At 38.9% G+C, this 27,971-nt stretch overlaps 1 protein-coding gene across 1 annotated transcript in view; it reads right to left on the reverse strand.

Annotated features, from left to right (window-relative positions):
• Positions 1-27,971, reverse strand: part of map3k5 (mitogen-activated protein kinase kinase kinase 5) — a 53,012-nt gene that overhangs the window by 11,851 nt on the left and 13,190 nt on the right. The window contains exons 2-21 of the mRNA XM_065268963.1: positions 27,703-27,842; positions 26,755-26,778; positions 26,094-26,293; positions 25,844-26,012; positions 22,240-22,346; positions 21,965-22,135; positions 21,001-21,113; positions 20,093-20,252; positions 19,719-19,875; positions 19,167-19,274; positions 18,846-18,895; positions 17,612-17,707; positions 16,701-16,782; positions 15,862-15,995; positions 15,402-15,529; positions 13,763-13,899; positions 12,331-12,436; positions 2,878-3,035; positions 2,066-2,246; positions 439-456 (exon numbers count right to left, since the gene is read on the reverse strand). Of these exons, the coding sequence (XP_065125035.1) occupies positions 439-456; positions 2,066-2,246; positions 2,878-3,035; positions 12,331-12,436; positions 13,763-13,899; positions 15,402-15,529; positions 15,862-15,995; positions 16,701-16,782; positions 17,612-17,707; positions 18,846-18,895; positions 19,167-19,274; positions 19,719-19,875; positions 20,093-20,252; positions 21,001-21,113; positions 21,965-22,135; positions 22,240-22,346; positions 25,844-26,012; positions 26,094-26,293; positions 26,755-26,778; positions 27,703-27,842 (2,439 nt within the window). The remainder of the gene's footprint in view (positions 1-438; positions 457-2,065; positions 2,247-2,877; positions 3,036-12,330; positions 12,437-13,762; positions 13,900-15,401; positions 15,530-15,861; positions 15,996-16,700; positions 16,783-17,611; positions 17,708-18,845; positions 18,896-19,166; positions 19,275-19,718; positions 19,876-20,092; positions 20,253-21,000; positions 21,114-21,964; positions 22,136-22,239; positions 22,347-25,843; positions 26,013-26,093; positions 26,294-26,754; positions 26,779-27,702; positions 27,843-27,971) is intronic.

Raw genomic sequence — 27,971 nt, forward strand, 5'->3', positions numbered from 1 at the left:
GTGCCGTTTTCAGGAGTGTCCTTTAAAATGCAAATGAGCTGATGAATTGCAAACACTGATCGCCATAATGGTGGTTTGTTGAAATTGAAACTCAATTGTGCTGTCAATTATTCTGTCTCTGCGCTAAATGGCAGTGCTGTTTTTGGATAGTGCAGATTAAGGGGTGATATTATTATAATAAGATCCCCTTCTGACATAACAAGGGGAGCCAAATTTCAATGACCTATTTTTTCACATACTTAAAAAGAATGGTTTACCAAAACTAACTTACTGGGTTGACCTAGGTTGATGGAAGCACTGGGGACCAATTATAGCACTTAGGCATGGAAAAAGTCAGATTTTCATGATATGTCCCCTTTAAATAAACCAAGGACCGAAATGAACTGTATTTTAAACATTATTATACAACAATTTTTAAAGAAAATGAACAAGACTTACCAGTTCCTGGTGTCAGAGCTGTTAAAAAAAGACAAAATACAATTGAAGAAACGAGAGGAGGTACAAAGTGGGTTCAAAACATAACTGTAAACATAATTTCTGTTTAAGCATTAATGTATGTAATGTTGAAGCATAATGTCCAATGAGGACCACTAGACTGAAATGTTTTCTTTAACTCTTTCGCCGCCATTGACAAGATATATCATCAATTAAGAGAAAAGGCTTCCCCGCCAATGACGAGATTTTCCGGCTTTCTGCAATACCTCTATTATCCACCAGGTGGCACACTTCCGCAACTTATACAACCTGGAAGTAGCGCCTCACGTGAAAGAGAAAGAACTCTGTGTATGTTTTAAAGATCGCTCTGCATCAGATCTCTATCAAAAGTCCTTCGCAAAAGAAGAATCCTTTTTGAAGAAACCTACCCATGTTTGAGAGGTGATTGCAAGAGAACTAATGAAGGTAGGATGAAACAGTTTTTTTGTTTGAAAGCAGAGGGTCTGTTCTTTCATCTGATATATTGTTTTTTTATATATTTAAAGAAGAACATTTTCTGGAAGGCATTAAACTTTTGTAAAAATCATGAAAAATGCTGGCGCTGGCTGGCAACTTTTTTAAAAGACGCTGGCGGGGAAAGAGTTAAAGGGAAACCAGGCAAGTCTGCGTAATATTTCTCTACGAGCTCCCCGGCTCTGCCATTTCCAACAATCGCTAGCCGTGTTTCGCTCGCCTGCCTCTGTGTTGTGTGCCGTAAAGTGATCCTACTTCTCGCGATATCTGAGACTTTGCGAGACTGAAGGACACCGGGTCGGATACAGCGAACTTGCAAGTGGGGTTTTCTTCCTACAGACGGTTTGGGCGGACGAGAGAGTCTTCATTCGTCATGTAATGAGTCACTTAACCATATACTGACTTACGAAGATGATTTATTAACATAAAAATGCTGCCTTGTGTCCCTTTAAAGCTGCTTTGTTTTAATTGTGAATTGAGAAAAACTAATTAAAAGGCCACGTTCTTCCTGATCCCATTTCTTAAACCCTAGTTAGTGCGTAATGTTGCTATAGTAGCATAAATAATACCTGTAAAATGATAAAGCTTAAAGTTCAATGTCAGGCGATATATTTTCTTTAACAGAATTCCCCTTTTAAAGCCTACAGCGAACGGCTGGTTTGGACTTCAGGCCTCTACTTCCTGCTTTAATGACGTCAGTAAAACAGTTTTTTGACTAAACTCCGCCCACAGGAATACGTCAGTCCCCAGCTAAGCCAACGGAAAGCTAAGCTGCTATTGAATCACAACACACTAAACAAACTACACAATCAGAACTCAATACGTATTTCTGAAGGAGGGACTTCATAGAACAAGGAAGACATCAGCCCGTTTTTAAAACAGAAAAAACAGCGCTATACAGATAAGTAAATTGTGTAAAAGAAATTCAGCGTTTTTTACAGGTGAAACATGAACACATGTTATATTGCGCACTGTACACACAATCAAAGCTTCAAAAACACAGAAAGAACAGGAGCTTTAAAAACTAAATTCAATGAATGACTGTAAATAAAAAACATACAATACTTTGTAAGTAACAGGATTGAATGTCTGTGCCTGGTGATATGAAGTATCAGACCTGTGAAATTGTTGGTCTTGGATCGTTTCTTTCGTGAGGTGACAGTCAGGAACTCATGAGTGAGCAGATCATTGGATGTGGCTCGAGTGTCTGGATCGGGTTCAAAACAGCGCAGGATAAACGCTTTGGCTTCAGTGGACATGGATTCAGGAATCTCTGGATGGATCTTAAACATTCCAACCTGCACAAACACAACCAACACTACAGTATAACTAATCATCTAACTCACCAACACCTGTATGACTGATGAATAAAGTGTTTTATTTTCAAATGGCACAAATAATTAATGACAGCTGGTTATAAAATAATAATGAAAGGACTTTGCACACTGTTTGTTTATGCCGATCACATTCATTCTGTTTATAAAAGCCCACGTGCATAATAAAATAAAACATTTATTATTTTGAGAATTGCATCTTTTTATTTTACTCACTTTTTACCACAACATACAGTACAACAATACTATCATAAATGTACTATACTATTTAGCATAACGGTTTAATTAAAACAGTCCAAAAGCAAGTAAGGATGCACCAATACACCATCTTATAAACGGTATTGGAATATAAAAGCATTTTTCCACTTTCGGACAATTGTTTAAAAACAGGGCATTATATCCTAACAATCAAAGAGGCAGAAAAACTCATCAGAGCTCATACTGTGTGATTATATTGAATTGACTCAACTACGCTATGCACTTCTAAGATTACACGGAGTAAAAAGCAAAACATGATGTAATTCTAAGTCACTGAATATCAGTATCGGCACAGAAATGTTGTATCTGTGCATCCTTACAAGAAAGTATTAATGACCTTAAACATGGCAGCCTGTGGTTCCCCGAGCTCATAAAAGGGTGGTTTTCCGGTGGCCATTTCAATAATGGTGCAGCCCAGGGACCAGATATCTGCTGGCTTGCTGTACCCACGCAGACCTGTATCTATGATTTCAGGAGCCATATACTGCAGTGTACCTGAAATTTACACACATTGTGAAAAACATTAGTCATAGTTACCGCTTGAACTACAAACTTTAATATAGCTGCAAGCAGCAATGGCGGGCCCTCGCACGTTTTTTTACCGCTACACGATGCGTCCGAGAAAACGATGCACAGTGGGCAAGGACATCAAGTGGGTAAACATCAGTGGGCTATTTAATGTTGTTACTGAGCCATTTGGGGACTGTAGGTAAAAGAAAAACCCCACATTTTAGACAAACGGGGGCGCTAGTGAGCCACTAAAGAGACACGCCTTTGTCTGACCTATTTGTCCACTCTGAACAGCCGACAACTCTGATGTGTGTGCCAACGTTTAGGTTAATCTAAGCAAGCCAAGAGTCCTAAATATGCCTGGAATAAAAGTAAAGTTTGACACGTTGCCATGGGAACAGCGTTTGAGATATCAAAAATCCCTTCACAATTCATCATCTACAATGTCTCAGCATTATGTTGACCACTTCTGGAGTCAATCACATAATTTCCTCAGGAGGAGTATTTAAAAGTTTACCACACGCAGATGTAAGGTTTAAATATGCCTAAAAAATGAAAGTAAAGTTTGACAGGTTGCCATGGGAACAGCGTTTGAGATATCAAAAATCCCTTCGCAATTTATCACCTACAATGTCTTGGCATCATGTTGACCAATTCTCGTGTCAATCGCATGAAAATCCTAGGTGTAGTATTTAAAAGAACATCGCATGGAACTGTCAAAAAAATCCAGCTTTGTGACTGACACCATTTCTGGCGCATGGTGGTGGCGCTATACCCGGGAGTCACAATAGGCACATCGATGCGATCGGAATCTTCAGGCGAACAAACACCCCGCTTGGCATCGCAATAAGAAATGTTTTGCCTTAGATATTAGACACTTCCTGTTTCTCTGATTTCGCCATAAATTTGTCGCCTCGCCATGGCAGAACCGTTCGAGATATCAAAAATCCCTTCGCAATTTAGCAAGTCCAATGTCTCGACATCATGTTCACCACGTTTGGTGTCAATCCCATGAATCCACTAGGAGGAGTATTTAAAAGTTCAACGCATTCATTTTTTAAACAATCCAAAATAGCCGACTTCCTGTTGGGCGGAGCTTAAATCTTAGAGTGCGAAAGTTGTTCGGGTCGATGAGATCTATATGCGTACCAACTCCCGTACATGTGCGTACATTTTTGCCCGATCTGTGCATCAATGTTATTTTTTTGCATTACAGGGGGCGCTACAGAGCTCCCTTGCCATGCCCATATTCCAGCCTTTGCATGAGCCTAGTGGCACGTGACTTTGACATCTGTGCCAAATTTCCGTTGTTTTCGAGCATGTTAAGGCACCCAAAGTGCACGCCAAGAGCTTAAATATGCCTGAAAATGAAAGTAAAGTTTGACGTGTTGCCATGGGAACAGCGTTCGAGATATCAAAAATCCCTTCGCAATTTATCATCTACAATGTCTCAGCATCGTGTTGACCGCTTTTGGTGTCAATCGCATGAAAATCCTAGGAGGAGTATTCAAAAGTTCACCATATGCAACTGTCAAGAAATCCACCTTTTGTGACTGCCACACTTCCTGGTGCCTGTTGGTGGCGCTATACCCGATACTCAAAATAGGCACATTGATGCGATCGGAATCCTTGGCCGAACATACACACTGCGTTTCATCCCAATAAGACATTTTTTGCTTTAGATATTAGACACTTCCTGTTTCATTGAATTCGCCATAAATTTGTCGCCTCGCCATGGCAACACCGTTTGAGATATCAAAAATCCCTTCGCAATTTAGCAAGTCCAATGTCTCAGCATCATGTTCACCACGTTTGGTGTCAATCGTATGAATTCCCTAGGAGAAGTATTTAAAAGTTCATGACTGACACACTTCCTGGCGCCTGGTGGTGGCGCTATACCCGGGAGTCACAATAGGCACATCGATGCGTTCGGAATCTTCAGACGAACAAACACCCTGCATGGCATCACAATAAGATATTTTTTGCCTTAGAAATTAGACACTTCCTGTTTCTCTAAATTAGCCATAAATTCGTCGCCTCGCCATGGCAGAACCGTTCGAGATATCAAAAATTCCTTCGCAATTTAGCAAGTACAATGTCTCGACATCATGATCACCACGTTTGGTGTCAATCCCATGAATCCACTAGGAGGAGTATTTAAAAGTTCAACGAATGCATTTTTTAAACAATCCAAAATAGCTGACTTCCTGTTGGGCGGAGCTTAAATGTTAGAGGGCGAAAGTTGTTCGGGTCGATGAGATCTATATGCGTACCAACTCTCGTACATGTGCGTAAATTTTTGCCCGATCTGTGCATCAATGTTTTTTTTTGCATTACAGGGGGCGCTATAGAGCCCCCGTGCCACGCCCGTGTTCCAGGCTTTGGATTTCTGCGATGACGGACGACTCTGACGTCTGTGCCAAATTTCAAGAGTTTTCGAGTATGTTAAGGCCCCCAAAAAGTCCAAAAGTGTTAAAAAAAATAAAAATAAAAATAAAAATAATATAGCTGCAAGCAGCAATGGCGGGCCCTCGCACGTTTTTTTACCGCTACACGGTGCGTCCGAGAAAACGATGCACGGTGGGCAAGGGCATCAAGTGGGTAAATATCAGTGGGCTATTTAATGTTGTTACTGACCCATTTGGGGACTGTAGGTAAAAGAAACCCCACATTTTAGACAAACGGGGGCACTAGTGAGCCACTTAAGAGACACGCCTATGTCTGACCTTTTTGTGCACACTTAACAGCCGACAACTCTGATGTGTGTGCCAACTTTAAGGTTAATCTAAGCACGTCAAGAGCCTTAAATATGCCTGAAATAAAAGTAAAGTTTGCGGCGTTGCCATGGGAACAGCGTTCGAGATATCAAAAATCCCTTTGCAATTTATCATCTACTATGCCTCAGCATCATGGTGACCACTTTTGGTGTCAATTGCATGATTATTCTAGAAGGAGTATTTAAAGGAACATTGATGCAACTGAAAGGCTTAAATATGCCTTTAAAATGAAAGTAAAGTTTGACACGTTGCCATGGGAACAGCGTTCGAGATATCAAAAATCCCTTTGCAATTTATCATCTACAATGTCTCAGCATTATGTTGACCACTTCTGGAGTCAATCACATTATTTCCCCAGGAGGAGTATTTAAAAGTTTACCGCATGCAGCTGTAAGGTTTAAATATGCCTTAAAAATGAAAGTAAAGTTTGACAGGTTGCCATGGGAACAGCGTTCGAGATATCAAAAATCCCTTCGCAATTTATCATCTACAATGTCTTGGCATCATGTTGACCACTTTTAGTGTCAATCGCATGTATATCCTAGAAGGAGTATTTAAAGGAACATTGGCGTCAACTGAAAGGCTTAAATATGCCTTTAAAATGAAAGTATAATTTGACGCGTTGCCATGGGAACAGCGTTTGAGATATCAAAAATCCCTTTGCAATTTATCATCTACTATGCCTCAGCATCATGTTGACCACTTTTGGTGTCAATCGCATGAATATCCTAGATGGAGTATTTAAAGGAACATCGGCGTCAACTGAAAGGCTTAAATATGCCTTTAAAATGAAAGTAAAATTTGACGCGTTGCCATGGGAACAGCGTTTGAGATATCAAAAATCCCTTCGCAATTTATCATCTACAATCTCTCGGCTTCATGTTGACCACTTTTGGTGTCAATTGCATGATTTTTCTAGAAGGAGTATTTAAAAGAACATAACATGGAACTGTCAAAAAAAATCCAGCTTTGTGACTGACGCACTTCCTGGCGCCTGGTGGTGGCGCTATACCCGGGAGTCACAATAGGCACATCAATGCGATCGGAATCTTCAGATGAACAAAAACCCCGCATGGCATCACAATAAGATATTTTTTGCCTTAGATATTAGACACTTCCTGTTTCTCTGAATTCGCCATAAATTCCTCGCCTCGCCATGACAGAACCGTTCGAGATATCAAAAATCCCTTCGCAATTTAAACAGTACAATGTCCCGGCATCATGATCACCACATTTGGTGTCAATCCCATGAATCCACTAGGAGGAGTATTTAAAAGTTCAACGCATGCATTGTTTAAACAATCCAAAATAGCCGACTTCCTGTTGGGCGGAGCTTAAATGTTAGAGGGCGAAAGTTGTTCGGGTCGATGAGATCTATATGCGTACCAATTCTCGTACATGTGCGCTCATTTTTGTCCGATCTGTGCATCAAAGTTTTTTTTTGCATTACAGGGGGCGCTATAGAGCCCCCGTGCCACGCCCGTGTTCCAGCCTTTGGATTTCTGCGATGACGGACGACTCTGACGTCTGTGCCAATTTTCAAGAGTTTTTGAGTATGTTAAGGCCCCCAAAAAGTCCAAAAGTGTTAAAAAAAAAAAAAAAAAAATAATAATAATAATAATAAAAAATATAGCTGCAAGCAGCAATGGCGGGCCCTCGCACGTTTTTTTTACCGCTACACGGTGCGTCCGAGAAAACGATGCACGGTGGGCAAGGGCATCAAGTGGGTTAATATCAGTGGGCTATTTAATGTTGTTACTGAGCCATTTGGGGACTGTAGCTAAAAGAAACCCCAGACTTTAGACAAAAGGGGGCGCTAGTGAGCCACCTAAGAGACACGCCTATGTCTGACCTTTTTGTGCACACTTAACAGCCGAAAACTCTGATGTGTGTGTCAACTTTAATGTTAATCTAAACGAGTCAAGAGCCTTAAATATGCCTGAAATAAAAGTGAAGTTTGCAGCATTGCCATTGGAACGGCGTTTGAGATATCAAAAATCCCTTCGCAATTTATCATCTACAATGTCTCGGCATCATGTTGACCACTTCTCGTCTCAATCGCATGAAAATCCTAGAAGGAGTATTTAAAAGAACATCGCATGGAACTGACAAAAAAATTCACCTTTGTGACCTACACACTTCCTGGCGCCTGGTGGTGGCGCTATTCCCGGGAGTCACAATAGGCACATCGCTGCGATCGGAATCTTCAGATGAACAAACAACCCGCGTGTCATCACAATAAGACATTTTTTGCCTTAGATATTAGACACTTCCTGTTTCTCTGAATTCGCCATAAATTTGTCGCCTCACCATGGCAGAACCGTTCGAGATATCAAAAATCCCTTCGCAATTTATCATCTACAAGGTCTCGGCATCATGTTCACCACGTTAGGTGTCATTCGCATGAATCCTCTATGAGGAGTATTTAAAAGTTCACCGCATGCATTTTTGAAACAATCCAAAATAGCTGACTTCCTGTTGGGCGGAGCTAAAATGTTTGAGGGTGAAAGTTGTTTGGGTCGATGCGATCTATATGCGTACCAACTCTCGTACATGTGCGTACATGTTTGCTTGATCTGTGCCCCAATGTTTGTTTTTGCATTACAGGGGGCGCTACAGAGCTCCCTTGCCACGCCCATATTCCAGCCTTTGCATGAGCCTAGTGGCACGTGACTTTGACATCTGTGCCAAATGTCCGTTGTTTTCGAGCATGTTAAGGCACCCAAAGTGCACGCCAAGAGCTTAAATATGCCTGAAAATGAAAGTAAAGTTTGACGTGTTGCCATGGGAACAGCGTTCAAGATATCAAAAATCCCTTCACAATTTATCATCTACAATGTCTCAGCATCATGTTGACCACTTTTGGTGTCAATCGCAAGAAAATCCTAGGAGGAGTATTTAAAAGTTCACCACATGCAACTGTCAAGAAATCCACCTTTTGTGACTGCCACACTTCCTGGTGCCTGTTGGTGGCGTTATACTCGAGACTCAAAATAGGCACATCGATGCGATCGGAATCTTTGGCCGAACATACACACTGCGTTTCATCCCAATAAGACATTTTTTGCTTTAGATATTAAACACTTCCTGTTAATCTGAATTCGCCTTAGATTTGTCGCCTCGCCATGGCAACATCGTTCGAGATATCAAAAATCCCTTCGCAATTTAGCAAGTCCAATGTCTCAGCATCATGTTCACCACGTTTGGTGTCAATCGTATGAATTCCCTAGGAGAAGTATTTAAAAGTTCATGACTGACACACTTCCTGGCGCCTGGTGGTGGCGCTATACCCGGGAGTCACAATAGGCACATTGATGCGATCGGAATCTTCAGACGAACAAACGCCCCGCATGGCATTACAATAAGACATTTTTTACCTTAGATATTAGACACTTCCTGTTTCTCTGATTTCGCCACAACTTTGTCGCTTCACCATGGCAGAACCGTTCGAGATATCAAAAATCCCTTCGCAATTTAGCAAGTACAATGTCTCGACATCATGATCACCACGTTTGGTGTCAATCCCATGAATCCACTAGGAGGAGTATTTAAAAGTTCAACGAATGCATTTTTTAAACAATCCAAAATAGCCGACTTCCTGTTGGGCGGAGCTTAAATGTTAGAGGGCGAAAGTTGTTCGGGTCGATGAGATCTATATGCGTACCAACTCTCGTACATGTGCGTAAATTTTTGCCCGATCTGTGCATCAATGTTTTTTTTTGCATTACAGGGGGCGCTATAGAGCCCCCGTGCCACGCCCGTGTTCCAGCCTTTGGATTTCTGCGATGACGGACGACTCTGACATCTGTGCCAAATTTCAAGAGTTTTCGAGTATGTTAAGGCCCCCAAAAAGTCCAAAAGTGTTAAAAAAAAAAAAAAAAAAAAAAAAAAAAATAATAATAATAATCCGAGCAAAAACAATAGGGCTTCGCACCTACGGTGCAGGCCATTCTGGCCTGCTCCTCGGTGCTCGGGCCCTAATAATAATCCGAGCAAAAACAATAGGGCTTCGCACCTTTCGGTGCAGGCCATTCTGGCCTGCTCCTCGGTGCTCGAGCCCTAAAAAATAGCTGCAAGCAGCAATGGCGGGCCCTCGCACGTTTTTTTACCGCCACACGGTGCGTCCGAGAAAACGATGCACGGTGGGCACGTGCATCAAGTGGGTAAATATCAGTGGGCTATTTAATGTTGTAACTGAGCCATTTGGGGACTGTAGGTAAAAGAAACCCCACATTTTAGACAAACGGGGGCGCTAGTGAGCCACTTAAGAGACACACCTATGTCTGACTTGTTTGTGCACACTTAACAGCCGACAACTCTGATGTGTGTGCCGACTTTTAGGTTAATCTAAGCACGCCAAGAGTCCTAAATATGCCTGAAATAAATGTAAAGTTTGGGGCGTTGCCATGGGAACAGCGTTCGAGATATCAAAAATCCCTTCGTAATTTATCATCTACAATGTCTCGGCATCATGTTGACCACTTCTGGTGTCAATCTCATGAATATTCTAGAAGGAGTATTTAAAAGAACATCAGCGTCAACTTAAAGGCTTAAATAAGCCTTTAAAATGAAAGTAAAGTTTGATGCGTTGCCATGGGAACAGCGTTTGAGATATCAAAAATCCCTTCGCAATTTATCATCTACAATGTCTCGGCATCATGTTGACCACTTCTGGTGTCAATCTCATGAATATTCTAGAAGGAATATTTAAAAGAACATCAGCGTCAACTTAAAGGCTTAAATAAGCCTTTAAAATTAAAGTAAAATCTGACGCGTTGCCATGGAAACAGCGTTTGAGATATCAAAAATCCCTTCGCAATTTATCATCTACAATGTCTCGGCATCATGTTGACCACTTCTTGTGTCAATCGCATGAAAATCCTAGGAGTAGTATTTAAAAGAGCATCGCATGGAACTGTAAGGCTTAAATATGCCTTTAAAATGAAAGTAAAGTTTGACAGGTTACCATGGGAACAGCGTTCGAGATATCAAAAATCCCTTCACAATTTATCATCTACAATGTCTCGGCATCATGTTGACCACTTCTTGTGTCAATCGCATGAAAATCCTAGGAGTAGTATTTAAAAGAGCATCGCATGGAACTGTAAGGCTTAAATATGCCTTTAAAATGAAAGTAAAGTTTGACAGGTTACCATGGGAACAGCGTTCGAGATATCAAAAATCCCTTCGCAATTTATCATCTACAATATCTCAGCATTATGTTGACCACTTCTGGAGTCAATCACATTATTTCCCCTGGAGGAGTATTTAAAAGTTTATCGCATGCAGCTGTAAGGTTTAAATATGCCTTAAAAATGAAAGTAAAGTTTGACAGGTTGCCATGGGAACAGCGTTCGAGATATCAAAAATCCCTTCGCAATTTATCATCTACAATGTCTCGGCATCATGTTGACCACTTCTTGTGTCAATCGCATGAAAATCCTAGAAGGAGTATTTAAAAGAACATCGCATGGAACTGTCAAAAAAAATCCAGCTTTGTGACTGACACACTTCCTGGCGCCTGGTGGTGGCGCTATACCCGGGAGTCACAATGGGCACATCGATGCGATCGGAATCTTCAGACGAACAAACACCCTGCATGGCATCACAATAAGATATTTTTTGCCTTAGATATTAGACACTTCCTGTTTCTCTGAATTCGCCATAAATTCGTCGCCTCCCCATGGCAGAACCGTTCGAGATATCAAAAATCCCTTCGCAATTTAGCAAGTACAATGTCTCAGCATCATGTTTACCACGTTTGGTGTCAATCGCATGCATCCTCTAGGAGGAGTATTTAAAAGTTCAATGCATGCATTTTTTAAACAATCCAAAATAGCCGACTTCCTGTTGAGCGGAGCTAAAATGTTAGAGGGTGAAAGTTGTTCGGGTCGATGAGATCTATATGCGTACCAAGTCTCGTACATGTGCGTAAATTTTTGCCCGATCTGTGCCCCAATGTTTGTTTTTGCATTACAGGGGGCGCTACAGAGCTCCCTTACCACGCCCGAGTTCCAGCCTTTGCCGGGTCCTAATGGCCGACGACTCTGACATCTCTGCCAATTTTCAAGAGTTTTTGAGTATGTTAAGGCCCCCAAATTGCCCCGAAACGTAAAAAAAAAATAAATAAAAAAATAATAATAATAAATCCGAGCAAAAACAATAGGGCTTCGCACCTTTCGGTGCAGGCCATTCTGGCCTGCTCCTCGGTGCTCGGGCCCTAATAATCCGAGCAAAAACAATAGGGCTTCGCACCTACGGTGCAGGCCATTCTGGCCTGCTCCTCGGTGCTCGGGCCCTAATAAGACATCAGAGTAGCATAAGATACTGCAACTCATGAATAATGTTCAGTGTTTTCATGACATCAAGATCAACAATCGTCTCAAAAATGTTTGGTTCAGGAAATCTACATAAAGTAATAAATTTGATATTTGATCTCGTCACAGCGCAAAACTGGCATTTCTTTTATAGAGAATAAAAGGTTAATATGTTTTGTACAGTACCAGTGAAGGTCTCAGTGCATGCGTTTATCCCAGCCAGACGCTTCGATGTTCCAAAGTCTGAGATTTTCAAAACTCCACTGTAGGTGTTTATCAGGACATTATCACCCTGTAATAAGATCAAAACAGTGGATCAAGGGATGGATGAAATATATAGACATAGTGTTCCCGTAGCTCAGTGGTAGAGTATAGCATTAACAGTGCAAAAGGCAATGGGTTTGGGGAAACACATATTGATAAAGTGACTCAAGGATAAAAATATCTGCCAAATGTGTAAATTAAAATCTATATAAAAAACTGGCTAAATAGCCGAAAAAGATGCATGTTAAAGCAAATCTCTATTCAGGTCAATGATGTGATAACATTTGTGTTTGGATTAATTAATCTATACATAAATACAGTGTTTACAGAATGAACAGCTAACATGTATATAAACATTGATGAATTAACCATAGGCACAGGTGGGTGGTTTTTCAGGGGTCAAACTGTAACCACAGCTTGTCTTTCTGTATGCAATGTACATTAATTTACTTACTGATGCTATTATTATCATAACTATTATATAAGCATTGATGTTTAGTTGATTCCTGTGTGTGGGCTCCATGATAGCAGAGATAAAGAGAAAGAGAGACAGAAAAAGAGCGAGAGAGACATGAGTGACAGAGAGAGAGAGAGAGAGAGAGAGATGTGAGTTTCAGACAGCTACTCAAAAGCACTATTTTCCCCATTTACATTAAATTTTTTTATTTAAAATTGTTTGTTTGTGCTATGTGCACTCACTCAGTTTGTTCATCTAATTCAGAGATGCAGTCTCAGTAATGTTATACAGTACTAAACACCTACACTACAAAAACTGCTCTCTGTGTACTTGTTAATAACTGAATGAAAGGTTTCTGTTGCCATGATGAAAGATGTGAGATCCATTCATCTATTATGACATTGTAAGATGGGTAAACGCTGTCAAAAGTCTTAAAAGTAAAAACTATGAACATGCATCCCATGAGTCCCAGCCTTATGCAATCATGAAATATAAGATTCAGTATGATATAGAGATGTCATTTACAGCATAGTTCCCAAGATGACGAGCTGAGAAATGATTTACAGTCTGGTTTAATCTAACAAATAATTTAATCTTAAAATAACAAAAGATAAGTCATGTCCCTTGTTTTAGGCCTCCTTAGCACAACAAACGTATTATTATACAGCCCATATTAACATACTAAACATTACACTGTTTGTGTAAGTCGCACGGCCCAAAGTTGAGCTCATGAGCTACTCCCACACTGTTTAAATCTTACAAACCACACTTTCTATTCAGTCCTATTACACAAAGATTAAGTTTACTCAAAAAAAAAAAAACAATGGACAAACAAGGAAAGTTAATATAATGCATGTGGCGTAAAACAGACACCGTCAGTAATGTTAGGATTATTACCTTGATGTCTCTGTGAACAATCTGGTTATCATGCAGGTATTTGAGACCCTCCAGAATCTGTTTGGTGTAGAAACCGATGGTTGGCTCATTGTCTTTAAGAGGACCCCACTTTGACCTGAGCAGCGCTGACAGACTGCCTGTGATTCACACACAAGCACAGCACATTTTAAAACAATCATTTACATATTACATATTACACATTTATGTGACCAAAATTCCATCAACCAATGAAATCACGAGAGGAAAAACTGTTTCAGTCGGATAAATCGTTCCAAACATCACGTCAACTGATGTTGGTAGGTTTACTAATATCACATCCACCGCAATAGTCATTATTTTTAACCGAATGAGACGTAAGAGTATTTAGGGCTGTCAAAATGATTAAATAATCGTCTCATCGTTCGCGATTGTTTTACCTCATCGCGATGATTTCAGATCACCGCAATGATTGCACATCTCTCTAAAAAACACAAGGAGGGGCTTCAGCGCCTGTATAAATGAGACATTATCAGATTACTTTTAAGTATGTGTTATGTGTATTAATATTTACTGCCAGGTAAACCTTGCAAAATATTTAATTTAAATAATCAAAACAACGTTGTTTCATAAACAAACAAAAAAAAATATGAGAATTAAATGTCAAAGCAATAAGACAGAGAATTAATTGTCATAATTGTCAAAGCACTATAACAGACAATTAATTGTCATAAACGTCACAATTTATTAGACAATTAACCGTCAGCCAAATTTCATAACCGTGACAGCCCTTATGCCAAGAAAAGCCCTTTATACTTAGGAGCGGCAACGTATAGGTGTTTCTTAGAGGTACATTATTTTAAATAAAAAGAGATGTATGAGTATTATCCAAACATTATTTGGTAAGGAAAGCCTCTTATAATTGGTAGCAGACATGTATTGAGGTGTTTCTGGGAGGTTTTTAGTACAAATCTTCAAATAATAATTATCTGGCTTACATGCATCAGGTGACCTAAAAATGCGAATTAACTTTCCCATTACAGTACACCTTTTCTGAATTGCCTAAAAAAAACACCGGATGCGAGTGTAATTTTTTTGCGATATATGAGAGTTTTTGCAAAATTTACATGTTTCCATTGGCACTATTTTCAATTCGCAATGTGTGCAATTTAAAGTGTAATGGAAACGCAGCTAGTGACATTAACACTCTCTAGCTGGTAAAGTGCGTTTTTAAGGTTAAAACACAGATTATGTAAAAAGTTAGTCCTTAAAGCAAAAAATAAATGATCATCCACCATAACACGCTCTCTATTTACATTGCATATCCTCTGTAAACTCTTGCCTTACCAAGGAAATGACTGACGCATTTTTATTATATTCAAGTAAACTTTATTATCTGCCCCATAGTGTAAAACGATACCACGACCGCATACCGGCTGGGTTGCATCAACATAAAAATAAAACGGTTACACAATGAAAGCAGTTAGGCATGGCAATGGAAAGCAGTCATACATCATGATCTTCTTTTCACAGTAGCTGCTGCTGTCATTAAAGATTCAAAACCCTTCAATAATACTAAAACATTTTAAATGAGAACAATGTAAAACTAAATGACGTTTAAAAGTATAGCGAACTGTTGGTATGTAAGTGTTTATTCACTGACCTCCAGGCACCTGCTCCATAAATATCTTGATGAAGCCGTTCTCACTGATAGAGCCCAGATACTGAACAATGTTCTTATGTTTCAGATGTTTGTGAAGAGCGATCTCTTCATGTAGAGGCTGTGAATATCTGCCAACACACAGACAATACACATATAGGTTCATTAAAACATGCTGTGATCTGATTTGTAAAAACTGGACAGAAAAAGATCTGAAAGATTTTGTTTGAACTAAATTATTTAGCTTTTATTAAAATCTGCATAAATGAATGGTGTAAAACAAATGCTAGCTTGATGTCTAAATAATAAACTATTTGAAATATTTAATTTTTTTTATTATAGGTCATTGTCACTTTTGCATTACCGTAATGATTTATTTTTACTGCGTTAATGAGAATTTTATTCAAAGTGTAAAAATCCCTTATTTTACATCCACCCAGAGAAAACGGAAAGTGTCGCTTACCTGCTGTCCCGTTCAGGAATCTCTTTGATGGCTAAACGCACCTGGTTACTGAGATCACGACCTGCATAAACAACTCCAAAGGTGCCTTTACCCAAAACTGCCCTCTCGCCATGTTCATCATATTCATAATCATACTGCAGACACACATGAAAGCACAGGAACATCTGTTACTAAAAAACATTTAACCGATATACGTCAAATATAGTTTTTGAGCCCATTAAATCAAAACGCCATCAAACAGGAATGCACATTTAGTACATGCGTGAAGGTAATTTAAAGGTATAGCAGAAGATTTACCCGAACTTTTTAAAAGAACCGCCCCTCCACTTAAAAAATGTTTACCATGCTTGTGTGGTTGGTGACTTGTGCCAGGGCTAGCATCGCTAATCATAGCTTACATCAACTTTTACTAGCAGTGATTTTAAATGGATTTCTCCAAATAGCATGACAAACTTTACCTGTCGAGTAGAAACTTTATGTGGGAAGCCCAACCTGTGCTTTTAGCGCTCTGGTCTTGTTTCTTTCTTCAGAGGCCTTTCTCTTCTTGTCATACAATTCGTAAACACTTTTTCTCTTGCAACCCTCAGACATTTTGAAAAAACACGGTGAGATTGCGAGCAACAATGAGTGGCTGAAACCGTAGCTCACCACACATATACCCCTTAAAGTGCGCATGTGCAGAAAGCGAACGTAGAGGCGAGCACGTACGACGGCCTTACGTAAACATATCACCAGAATGATTGACAACCATGATGACCAATAGTCTTGATGATCCACCCAGAAAAAGAAAATCTTCCGCTATACCTTTAACTATAGACTAATAATAATATTTACTGTACCTCTAAAGCCTCTGTTTCACACTCGGCCTCATCTGAACCTCTCCAGGTTTCCTCAGTCAGTGCATTTACAAGATCACAGAACCTGCATACACACACACACACACACGCACACGCACACAAACATGCACGAACACAAACGGCATCATTATAACCATAATCTAAAAAACTAAGTGAATATATTTAAAGTGCAGGATTCTCAATGAATTAAGAGTTTACAGTGGGCGGGGCTAAACATCTGACATGATGTGATGTCTAAAAACTGTAAAATGTCCTTCAGCTGATTAGTTATGGTGACACATGGATTCACATTGCAGAGAAACGCCAACAATTAGGTCATAAGAGACATCAATAAACACATCAGTTAATATCTGTCCTGTTTTTACACATTTCATCTTGAAAACAAAAGGTCACAGTTTATATTTGGTAGGGCTGCATGATGCACGGACGAATCACCTGCGATTATGAATGCAATATTGCCTAGTCTTTCAGTGAACTACGGCTCTGTGTAGTAAATGCCGCTCCATCTGAAAGCAGCTGATGGCGATTTACTACTAATCAAGGAACCGACTTTACTGATGAGAGGCGCGTGACAATCGCATGCAACTAATATTTGTCATCTTTAACTATTGTGTATTTGCATAAGAAACCGCATTTAATTCATTGTGCGCATGTGTTTTGCTCTGGGTAGGTAAGGGATAGGGGAGGTTTAGGGTCAAGAGTGTAACCAAACGCAGATACCTGATAAACGTCTTGCATTTTTTATTTTACCTCTAAAGCTTCTGGTACAATTTTAATACACACTATACACAATGGTTACATTGTAAATGTTTTTCTTATGTAAGTATGTAATAGATAAAGACATGGAAAAAAAAAGACATGGATAAAATCCAGAACACACACACTGTACCCACCTCTTGCAGTGCATCTCTGTGCAGAAATAGATCTGGAAATCCTCAGAGTTGTTCACCACATACAGAAAACAGCTTCTCTCATCAAACTTAGAGATGCTAGAAATGTCACAGTCACAAAGTAAAAAATTTGAATAAACATGATATGGTAATTGGTGACAGTGAAATATTTCAAATCTTCAGAAAAAAAACCCTGTAAAAAGGCTGTAAAATCTCCATTTGATTGCACAATGATTGGTCAAATTCAGTAAATCAGTCATGCTAAAACACAACATATAAAGCAACAGCTACAATGTGTATAACAATTTGTAAAGTTTTATTTTAGAGCAACTTTAATTTACTTTTAGGGCAACTTTTTATCAACTGTACTGTAAAAGCTGCTTTACTACAATGCAAGATTATCAAAAGTGCTAAAGAAATAAATTTTAATTAAATCTAACTTCATTCATATTAATGAGTATTCTTAAAGGGACACTCCACTTTTTTGAAAAATGCTCATTTTCCAGCTCTCCTAGAGTTAAACATTTGATTTTTACCATTTTGGAATCCATTCAGCTGATCTCCAGGTCTGGCGCTAGCACTTTTAGCATAGCTTAGCATAATCCATTGAATCTGATTAGACCATTAGCATTGCGCTTAAAAATAACCAATGAGTTTCGATATGTTTCCTATTTAAAATCTGACTCTTCTGTAGTTACATCGTGTATTAAGAACGACAAAAACGGGCGCAATGATATTACGCACTGCCTGAAAATAGTCCCTTTAGTATCTTTCAATAGCATCGTACTTTCGGTTACTGCGTAATATCATTGCGCCGCTTTCAGCCATATTACAGCACCAAAGTCCTTGATTATTACGCCAGAATGAGAGTATAGTTCCTAGCCATATCTGCCTAGAAAATCGCAACTTTTAATTTTCCATCGGTCTGTGTACACGATGTAACTACAGAAGAGTCAAGTTTTAAATAGGAAAAATATCCAAACTCTTTGGTTATTTTTTTGCGCTTTGCTAACGGTCTAATCAGAGTCAATGGATTATGCTAAGCTATGCTAAAAGTGATACCGCCAGACCCGGAGATCGGCTGAATGAATTTCAAAACCGTAAAAATCAAATGTTTAACTCTAGGGAAGCTGGAAAATTAGCATATTTTCACACAAAAAAGTGGAGTGTCCCTTTAATATAACACAACCTTCGCCTTATGTTGTTTTATAAATAATAATATATTTATAATATTTACCTGACTCCACGTACTGATGCTGCACTGAAATTCCACTCATGGAGCCCTTTCTAACACAGACAGAGAGAATTGTCATATACAAATGTGTTTTCACATCATTCAATAACCTTTACAGATATTAACAATTACTTCCATGGTTTCTACAAAAAAAAATTTGTTATCCCTCTAGCTTTGACTGCTGATGTCTTTAACATTAGTACAATACAAGTCTGTGACACTATTGCAAGCACTTATGCCTACATATCAGAATGATCAATCAGATTATGTGTTTTAATTGATGAAAATCTAAATGAATTGGTAATGCATGTATGAATTGATTACTTTATCATCAGGGGTCACGTGCCAGATGGAGAGCGTGTTTTCCTCGACATCATTGTTTATGGAGAGGTAAGACGGTTGGTAGATTTTAGTAGGCTCTAATATCAATACCTGCGTAAAACATACATTTTAATCATTTTAAATATGACAAAAGACAACATTGCATAAAAATATGGCTAGTAGATTGAAAACTTACAGCTATTTACATAATCAACACAAAGAAACCGTGATTTGGGACGTTACTCTTTAATAAATAATTTAAGTAAACCCCATATTTGAAATATAAAAATCATAATGCTCTGTTCATGAACAAAAATATGAAGCATACATTAATATAAGGAGAAATTATTTCTACATTTGGCATTAAATTGAAATGTATTGTAATTGATAAATCCCTCTACAACATTAAATTTAAATTATTAATTAAAAAAGGATTCTATCCTGTCTCAAATTTTGGCCAAATACGTATAAATTATGCTATGTAAAGTATAACAGTACATAAGATCTTCTATAATATCTCGACTAAGTTTCCTAATGTTGCTCAAGTGTCCTTACTGGAAAACGAACAGATGTCACATCTTTTTGAGTGGATTCCACCATGAAGTCCATCCAAAAGTCCACAAGCTCCTGTTTAGGTGCTGATGCTTGATCTGTGCTTGGTTTACTGAAGTGTTTATAAATGAGGATGGTCTCAACCAGCGAACGCAGATACCTAAAACACACACACAACACAATAATAAACTTCAATCACACAACCATTTGGAGAACTAGATTTTCTTAAAGTCTCCCTGTAGTTGATACTTTGATCACTTTATGAACATGCCTACTTTGAATGCAAGTATGAGCAACAGTACTATTAATGTTTGCCTTTACTTCTCAGAATGTTTACGGGCACAATTTACACACAACAATGCTTAGTGAATAGATACCAGATGGGAGCTTTGATTTTGAAGAGTTTCTCAGAAGCTTGAATGACCCGTGTGTTGTCACAGGCGAGAATACTGGCTCCTAGAAAGAAACCCACGTCCCAATAACTCTGTAACTTATCCAAACTGCCCTTCTTGCCCAGGAGGCTGCTCAGCTTCACCCCTGCAAAACACACACATGGATCATGAGGTGCATTTAAAGTCACTTTACATAACTAAAAAAAGAACAAACATTATAAGCTACCAAAATGTACCACCAAAATATACATGAAATGTACCTTTATTTTACTGACGTCACCATGACCACACATACTACACAGTTCATGTTAATATATAGGCCTATTTGATTGGGTAATGTTAACCACAACAAGGCAAACAGATGTTTAGTCATTGCTTGAGGCTGCAGATGTAAGTAGTGCAGGTTCACACGAACACATTTATGAGAATAAAATCAAATAACTGACATAAAAGCAATAGATCTGGTATGGAACGATACTTTCATCAAACAAATAAATCATGATGGAAAAAACAAGTCTAGGGATGGGTATAGTTAAAATTGAACAGTTTTACTACCCTTAGTGATGGTTTCCCGGACAGGGATTAGTTTAAGCCAGGAGTAGGCCTTATAACTAGTTTTAACAAACACGCCTTACTAAAAACATTTCTTGTGTGCATTTTAAGGGCAAAACAAATGGCACTAATGCATTTTAAGATATGTCAGTGCAAGCGGTTTTTAGTTTGGACAGCTCTTACATTTATTTTAGCCTAAAATAATTTTCCCTGTCCGGGAAACTTCAGTCTTATGTAATACCAGACAAAGATTAAATGGCTAAATGAACTTTTCGTCCTCCACATTTGAAGATATGTATAAGACTTCAGCTTAATTCCTCCACACTGTCTGTCAAACATACCTACTTTACGCAGCTCAAAGCACGAGTCGAATTGATTCCCTGCAGCCAGCAACAACACGGCATAGTTTATACCCGAATGCAACGTGGGCTCCGATTCGAAACCTTTCTTAAACCTGTAGACCAACAAGAGAGAGAGATTATATCACTGAACATCTGTTACTATAGCAACATTAGGAGTGAATCTGTCAAGAGCAAATGTACCGCTCATATCTAAAAACAAACAAAATGAGAAATAATTTTGCATAAATATTTAAGCCTATTTTAGGACCCTTAAGGTTTGGCTTTATGTTAACATTGTTATGATTAATTAAAGGGACACTCCACTTTTTTTGAAAATATGCTCATTTTCAAGCTTCCCTAGAGTTAAACATTTGATTTTTACCATTTTCGAATAAATGTGGCGGTAGCACTTTTAGCATAGCTTAGCACAATCCATTGAATCTGATAAAACCATTAGCATTGTGCTAAAACTCGACTCTTCTGTAGTTACATCTTGTACTAGTGATATTACGCACTGCCCGAAAATAGTCCCCTTGGTTACTTTTAATAGCAGGGGACTATTTTCAGGCAGTGCGTAATATCACTACGCCTGCTCCCGCCATGTTACAGCGGTAAGTCCTTGATTATTACGTCAGAATGAGGGTATAGTTCCTAACCATATCTGCCTAGAAATCGCAACGTTTAATTTTCTGTCAGTCTTAGTACACGATGTAACTAAAGAAGAGTTGAGTTTTAAATAGGAAAAATATCAAAACTCTTTGGTTATTATTTTAGCGTGATTCAATGCATTATGCTAAGCTATGCTAAAAGTGGTACTGCCAGACGCGGAGATCGGCTGAATGGATTCCATAACGGTAAAAATAAAATGTTTAACTCTAGGGGAGCGGGAAAATGAGCATATTTTCAACAAAGTGGAGTGTCCCTTTAAACATTTATGGCCAGACAGCCTCAACAGTACCCTCACCATTGTATCCCATGATCTCTGCTCTCTGTGTCAGCGAAATGAGAATCAAGGAACATGTCTTTATAAATTCGGCCCACCAGGCAATAAATGTCAGATGCCACCTGTTCATCCGAGTTTACTAAAGGCAACATAATGTCCAAAGCTTTCTGTCTGTCATCAGGCAAGTTCCGTCTGCAGAGAGATTACAAAAGAGATGTTGACTTAAGCACTTTATATGGTTTTATATTCATGTCAAATAAATTCTGGTGAAAACGAAGTAAGACGTGAGCTCTCACCTGTTGAGGGCAAAGGCGTAATGAAACTTTATATGAGGATGAGCCATAGGGTCAAAGGTTGGCAACTTGTCCAGTGTTTCCACTAACTTCACAATGGATTCATAATCCTACAGATCCACAAAAAACATCAAACAACATAAGAAACACTAATAATTATACAATGCTGTTACTCACACCGAGTATTTTGCTTTATTATTTCTGACCTGAGACCAGAAATGTAGGTTGTATAGGTTCTTAACTACAACCTTAACTCGTTCTTATTTTCTTACTGACTGAACTGTTGGTTTCTCCATGGCCTCGAACACACCGCAAACTTTTGGGAGTGAATCCCCTAAATGATCGTACCATGAGTGTACAGAACAAGACCCACTCCCAAAAATGCGATGACTGACAAAGATAACCATAGCAACGTTTTGCAATGGTCATCATTCACAGCTTTGACCAAAAAAATATTACAGCGTTATGTTTTGCAATAAACCTTCATCTTGGCGTCTTTTCTCAGCGCTGTCTTGCCTGGTCGTCAACTTTTTTTGGACATGCATACCATTGTGGCGCTTAACCTTTTATGGATCTTGGCTTTCAAAGTGGTATTTGGTGTTATTAAAGTGAGAATCTGTCTGTCCCAATATTTTGATCTTTGAGGTAAAGCATTTGGATTTATTTTGGTTTAATATTGGATTTTTCTTATTGGCTGTCTTTTCGTGCAAGATCTGGCAACCCTAGTAAGCCAACGCTCGTGCCTCTGAACCAAGCATCCCACACGAGCCCTGAAAAGTGAAGCCAAAATATCTCGATCGCCCTCAGTGACTGGTCCCAGTATAGGTCATAAACCCCGCCTCCCCCATGTTATTCAATGGGACTTTAGACCAACTAAACTATTTAATTACACTTAAATTATCTTTTTCCCGAAGCTGGTTTCTGTCAATTACTGTAGTTTTTATCACGCTGATGTAAATTTAAGTGTTTGTTTTTAAAATAAGTTTGTTTTTAGTTAGTTATTTAATGCTATAAAAATGGTGGTGTCACGTCATGATTGACAGCTGTGATATTGTGTGATATGCGAATTCTGCGAGAGCGAGGGCAGAGCCTTGATTTCGCAGCTTTAGTTACTGCTCACTACTGCGCATGACCTGTCCCGAAAGCGCTACCGTGCAGACTCAAGACCCAAGATGTCAGCGCTGTATCGGGACACTGACGGCTTCACTTTTCACCAATGAAAGAGAGCGAACGGGCATCGTTCATCTTTTTTACAGTCTATGCTCTGAACTAGTTGTTCAGTTCAGTTATGTACACACACTGCAGATTTTCTGTTAAAGCAGTTGACACTACCTGGCCACGTTCACACTGCATTTTAATTCGATTTGTGACTTCACCTTTTAGTGATTAATTGTGTTCTGTATAAACACACACACTTCAGTAAAGTACGGGACTGATAACCGCATTCTACAATCGAATTAACTCCCGAAAAATGCAGGTATTGACAACCGCATTTACAGAAACTCTGCATAGTGTGTACAGAACCGAACTGAACAACTAGTTGTTGATAAAGTATTTAAACGTGCATTGTAGACATGTACGGTCTCTCTTCTGAAAACATAAATGCATAGAAGGTGAAAAAGTCTTTGGTGAGTGCAGTGCAGAAAATGACAGAAGGACGAGCGTTTGCGGACTAGTGTTGCCAGATCTTGCACAAAAAATACAGGGAACAAGAAAACTCCAATAATAAACCGAAATAAATCCAAATGTTTTAACTCAAAGTTTAAAATATTGGCACTGACAGCTTCTCACAAACACCAAAAACTTGATTGCTTCATGAGCCAAACACCATAAAAGGTTAAAGAGCACCAATCTCATTGCAAAAAACAAATTATTTTCCACATACCGTACATTTTTGTAGCTCCAAATTTCACTCTCTTCCTGAAAGGCACAGATTTGAAAAGCTCTGTGTCCCTGATTGGCCAGCTAATCTGTATGTTGTGATTGGCCTGAATACCTCTGAAATCAGCCGAAATGTGACGCCCCTTAACATGTTTGAAAGATTCAGTCACAGTGTAATGTTAACAGGAGTTAACTTATGGCGCTTTTCCATTGCATAGTACCCCACGGTTTAGTTTAGTTTGGGTCGGGTCAGTTTACTTTTGGGAGCTTTTCCATTGGGTGCAGTACGTAGTACCCGATACTTTTTTTCGTACCACCTCGGTTGGGGTTCCAAGCGACCCGAGCTGATACCAAACGTGACGCGAAAACACTGTAGATCACTGATTGGTCTGAGAGAAGCGTCATCGCTATAATGTAAATATTAGCTTTAGCTTACTGCTAGCTTGCGCTGTCTCAAGCAAACATGTTGTTATCTGTGTTCTGCTATAAGTTTCCAAACACCCTTTTAGCGATGAAAAACATCCACAGGTTGAGAATCCGGGACACCATAACAGTTTTTTTCCAGACTTGCAGTTTGTGGCGGCACATTCGCGATGAGCACGTCCGCATTATTATGCTTAAATGCAACTTGAATGAGGCTCAACGGAGCGCCGTCGACTGACGCCACGGGTCGGGTGTTTGAACAGAAACTGTCATGTGAGACAGAGTTATAAACGCGATGTGCAAACATCTATGTGGTGGCCAATTTTAATTTTGTGGCAGACTGAGAAATAAATGAATGTATGGGAATGTACAACAACGCTCTCACTTGTATGATGTCACAGCAGTAGGCAGCGTAAATATAACGACACGCCTATAATCCCTCCTACTCCGAAGTGATACTAAACTCGATGGAAAAGCTAACCACGCCAAAGTGAGGTGAGCTGACCCGACCCAAACTAAACTAAACCGTGGGGTACTATGCAATGGAAAAGCGCCATTACAGGCTGGAGGAATTATGATAATGTCGGTCTTGTCTACGTCAACAAGCCCAGCAAGTAAACTGTTGCCTACAATCCATGTGTTTGTTGTAGTCCAAGAAAAGAGATTAACGTAAGAGACGATAACTTGCGTCATTATTTACTTTGGGGTATGTATCTTTTGCATATCATTAACAAGTACTAAATGCACATTTATATACCAAAGGGAATGTAAAAACGTAAATCGGACAATAGGTGCTTTTTAAGCGCTACAACGGTATGTACATACAAAAAGAATGATGACCTGGCAACACTGCAAGACAGCGCTCTGTGGAGCAGCGAATGCGTACAACACACAACTCCAAGACAGTGGTTTATTGCAAAACATAATGCTGTAATATTATTTTGGTTAAAGCTGTGAATGATAACCACGCGAGATGGCAAAACGTTGCTATGTTTACCTCTGTGTCAATCATCTTAGAGGAATGCAGGAGATTCACCCCTGCATTTACATGCGGTTGTCACTCTAGAAAGTTTGCAGTGTGTACAAGGTCGCATTTTGCGGGAGTTAATTTGGTTGTAGAATGCGGTTGTCAGTCAGTCCTGTAAATGACTGAAGTGTGTGTGTACAAAACAGGATTAAGCACTAAAAGGTGAAGTGACAACTGAATTTAAATGCAGCGTGGACGAGGCCCATATATAGTGTCTTAATAGTATATATAATCTTTAATATTAAACAGAGTTATTATGATATGCAGTATAGTCACCTGAATGTCTCTGTAAGACAGGAGGAGGTTAATGATGACATCAGCCGACAGACACTCCACATTATCAAGACGCTGTTGGATTCGTCTGAGTTCTGCTGCCAGTTCTGCTCCGGTGTAAAGCTCTCGTGCTTTACGAATCTCATTCAGAACCGTCTCACGAAAGTACTGACTATACAAACGCACAAACAACACGTAAAGGTTAAAGCGAATAGAGGAGATAGCAGAAGAATAAACAGTAGGCGATCCTCACCAGGTGCTGGTTTTACACCCGCTCAACAATTGAGTGAGTCTGTCCACCAATGGCATACAGATGGGTCCCAACAGCGCCTCAAAACTGGGCTGCATCAGTTCACTGAGACCCTTCATCAAACTGCTCTCACAACAGTAAACCTTATTCTGAGGAGTCACCATATACGGGATACATGTGTAGTTCACGTCTGCAGTACACGTCTGGAGAAAAAAAAGAGACTGGCGTTAAATATCTGACTTGAGTATAAATTAAAGGTTCTCACCTACTGGACCCCAACAAATGTTTTTATAGAGTGGTGGACAGTGATGTATAATACAACTAACGCAAAAGCCAGTGATCATACAAACATACACAATGACCTCATCTCAAAAAACATGACCCACAACCAAAAACCAATAGTAGTTCACCACTTGGTTTGGGTTGACCACAGTGTGTTTCATGTGGGGACTTAAGGGCAGCATGAAATCCTCATAATACAATAAACTCATACAGTAAAAACTCTTGACACTGTATTAAACAACATCTCAAATCTAAAATAGGAAGAATAAGAAATATATCCTGAAAAATACATCAATAAAATAAAAATAAAATTATATTAAAACATCATTTTATTGTTGTACAGTAAACAAATATGAGGTACAGAAGAGTGTAAGACACTTACCATATTCTTTTGACATATGAGCTCCTGTAAAAAAGAAAAAATATTTTAATCTTGTTTTACTTACACTTCTCTGCAAGTTTAATGATGCAACAAAAAAAAATATTTTGCATGGCACAAGTTGGTGTCCCTTGTAAGTCAAAATTAAGCTGTAACTTATGCACAGATGGTGCCAACTGACCCCTGGTAGGGCTGGGGGATATTTGGACAAATTCATCTCTCGGTAATACTGGGATGAATTGTGATATTAAATCTATTTAATAATGTTGAATTGCATGACATCAATATGATTGTTTACTTCAAATTACATGTCAGGGACTATTTATGATAATGGAAATTAATAATTGGTCATTATTGCTGCACGAATATGGCAAAAAAAAAAAAACATAATTGGTAATTTTTCACCTTGACATTGTAATTGCAATTTTCATTGACGAATTATCATTGAGAATACATTGACATTTTAAAATGTTTTATAACGTACTGTGAAGCAGCTGCATGGTTAATTCAAAAACATCCAAAACTAAATAATATGATGTATATCACAACTAATATTAGGTGTTAAAAATCCAAAACCAATGGCTAAAGGACACGTCAATTTAACAATTTTATAATCTCTGATTCACCGCTGTATTTGGTGCCTAAACATACTGCCAAAATGCACAGAAATAAACAGCTGGGATTGAGGCTTTATGAAATTGTTTCACCCGTAATTGAAATACGGATTAGTTTTTCGATTAACTGTGCCGTCCTAAACCTTATAAAAACGACATTTTAACATTTAAATTGTCACTACATAATTTCCAGTTATTTTATAGTTCTAATGACTTAACATCACTGCAGGGTACTTTTGATTTGTAGTAGATTAAATTGTATTGTAACAACAGTAATAACAAAGCCGTTGTACTGAATATGTAGAGATTGAGACATGAGAGAGGATGAGATTGTGACCTGTAGAGAATGCAGTGAGTCGGAGTTAAGATCACAGTAGAGGATGATGTTGTTGACCATGCTGAAACTCTCTCTCACACCCAAATGATAGAAGAGTGACGGCTGTCGAAACGCTTCTGTCATTTCAACCACGGCGATATCTGTAAACACAGGTGTCAGTGTTTATTTAGTTCATCACTAGTTTTATTATGAAAAACAAACACATTTTATTCTTGACCAATTGTTCTTATACTGTAGGTACAATACTTTTTTTAATTGATTAGACCCAA

This window comes from Paramisgurnus dabryanus, chromosome 12 (genome assembly GCF_030506205.2).
Source record: "Paramisgurnus dabryanus chromosome 12, PD_genome_1.1, whole genome shotgun sequence".
NCBI classification, from domain to species: domain Eukaryota; kingdom Metazoa; phylum Chordata; class Actinopteri; order Cypriniformes; family Cobitidae; genus Paramisgurnus; species Paramisgurnus dabryanus.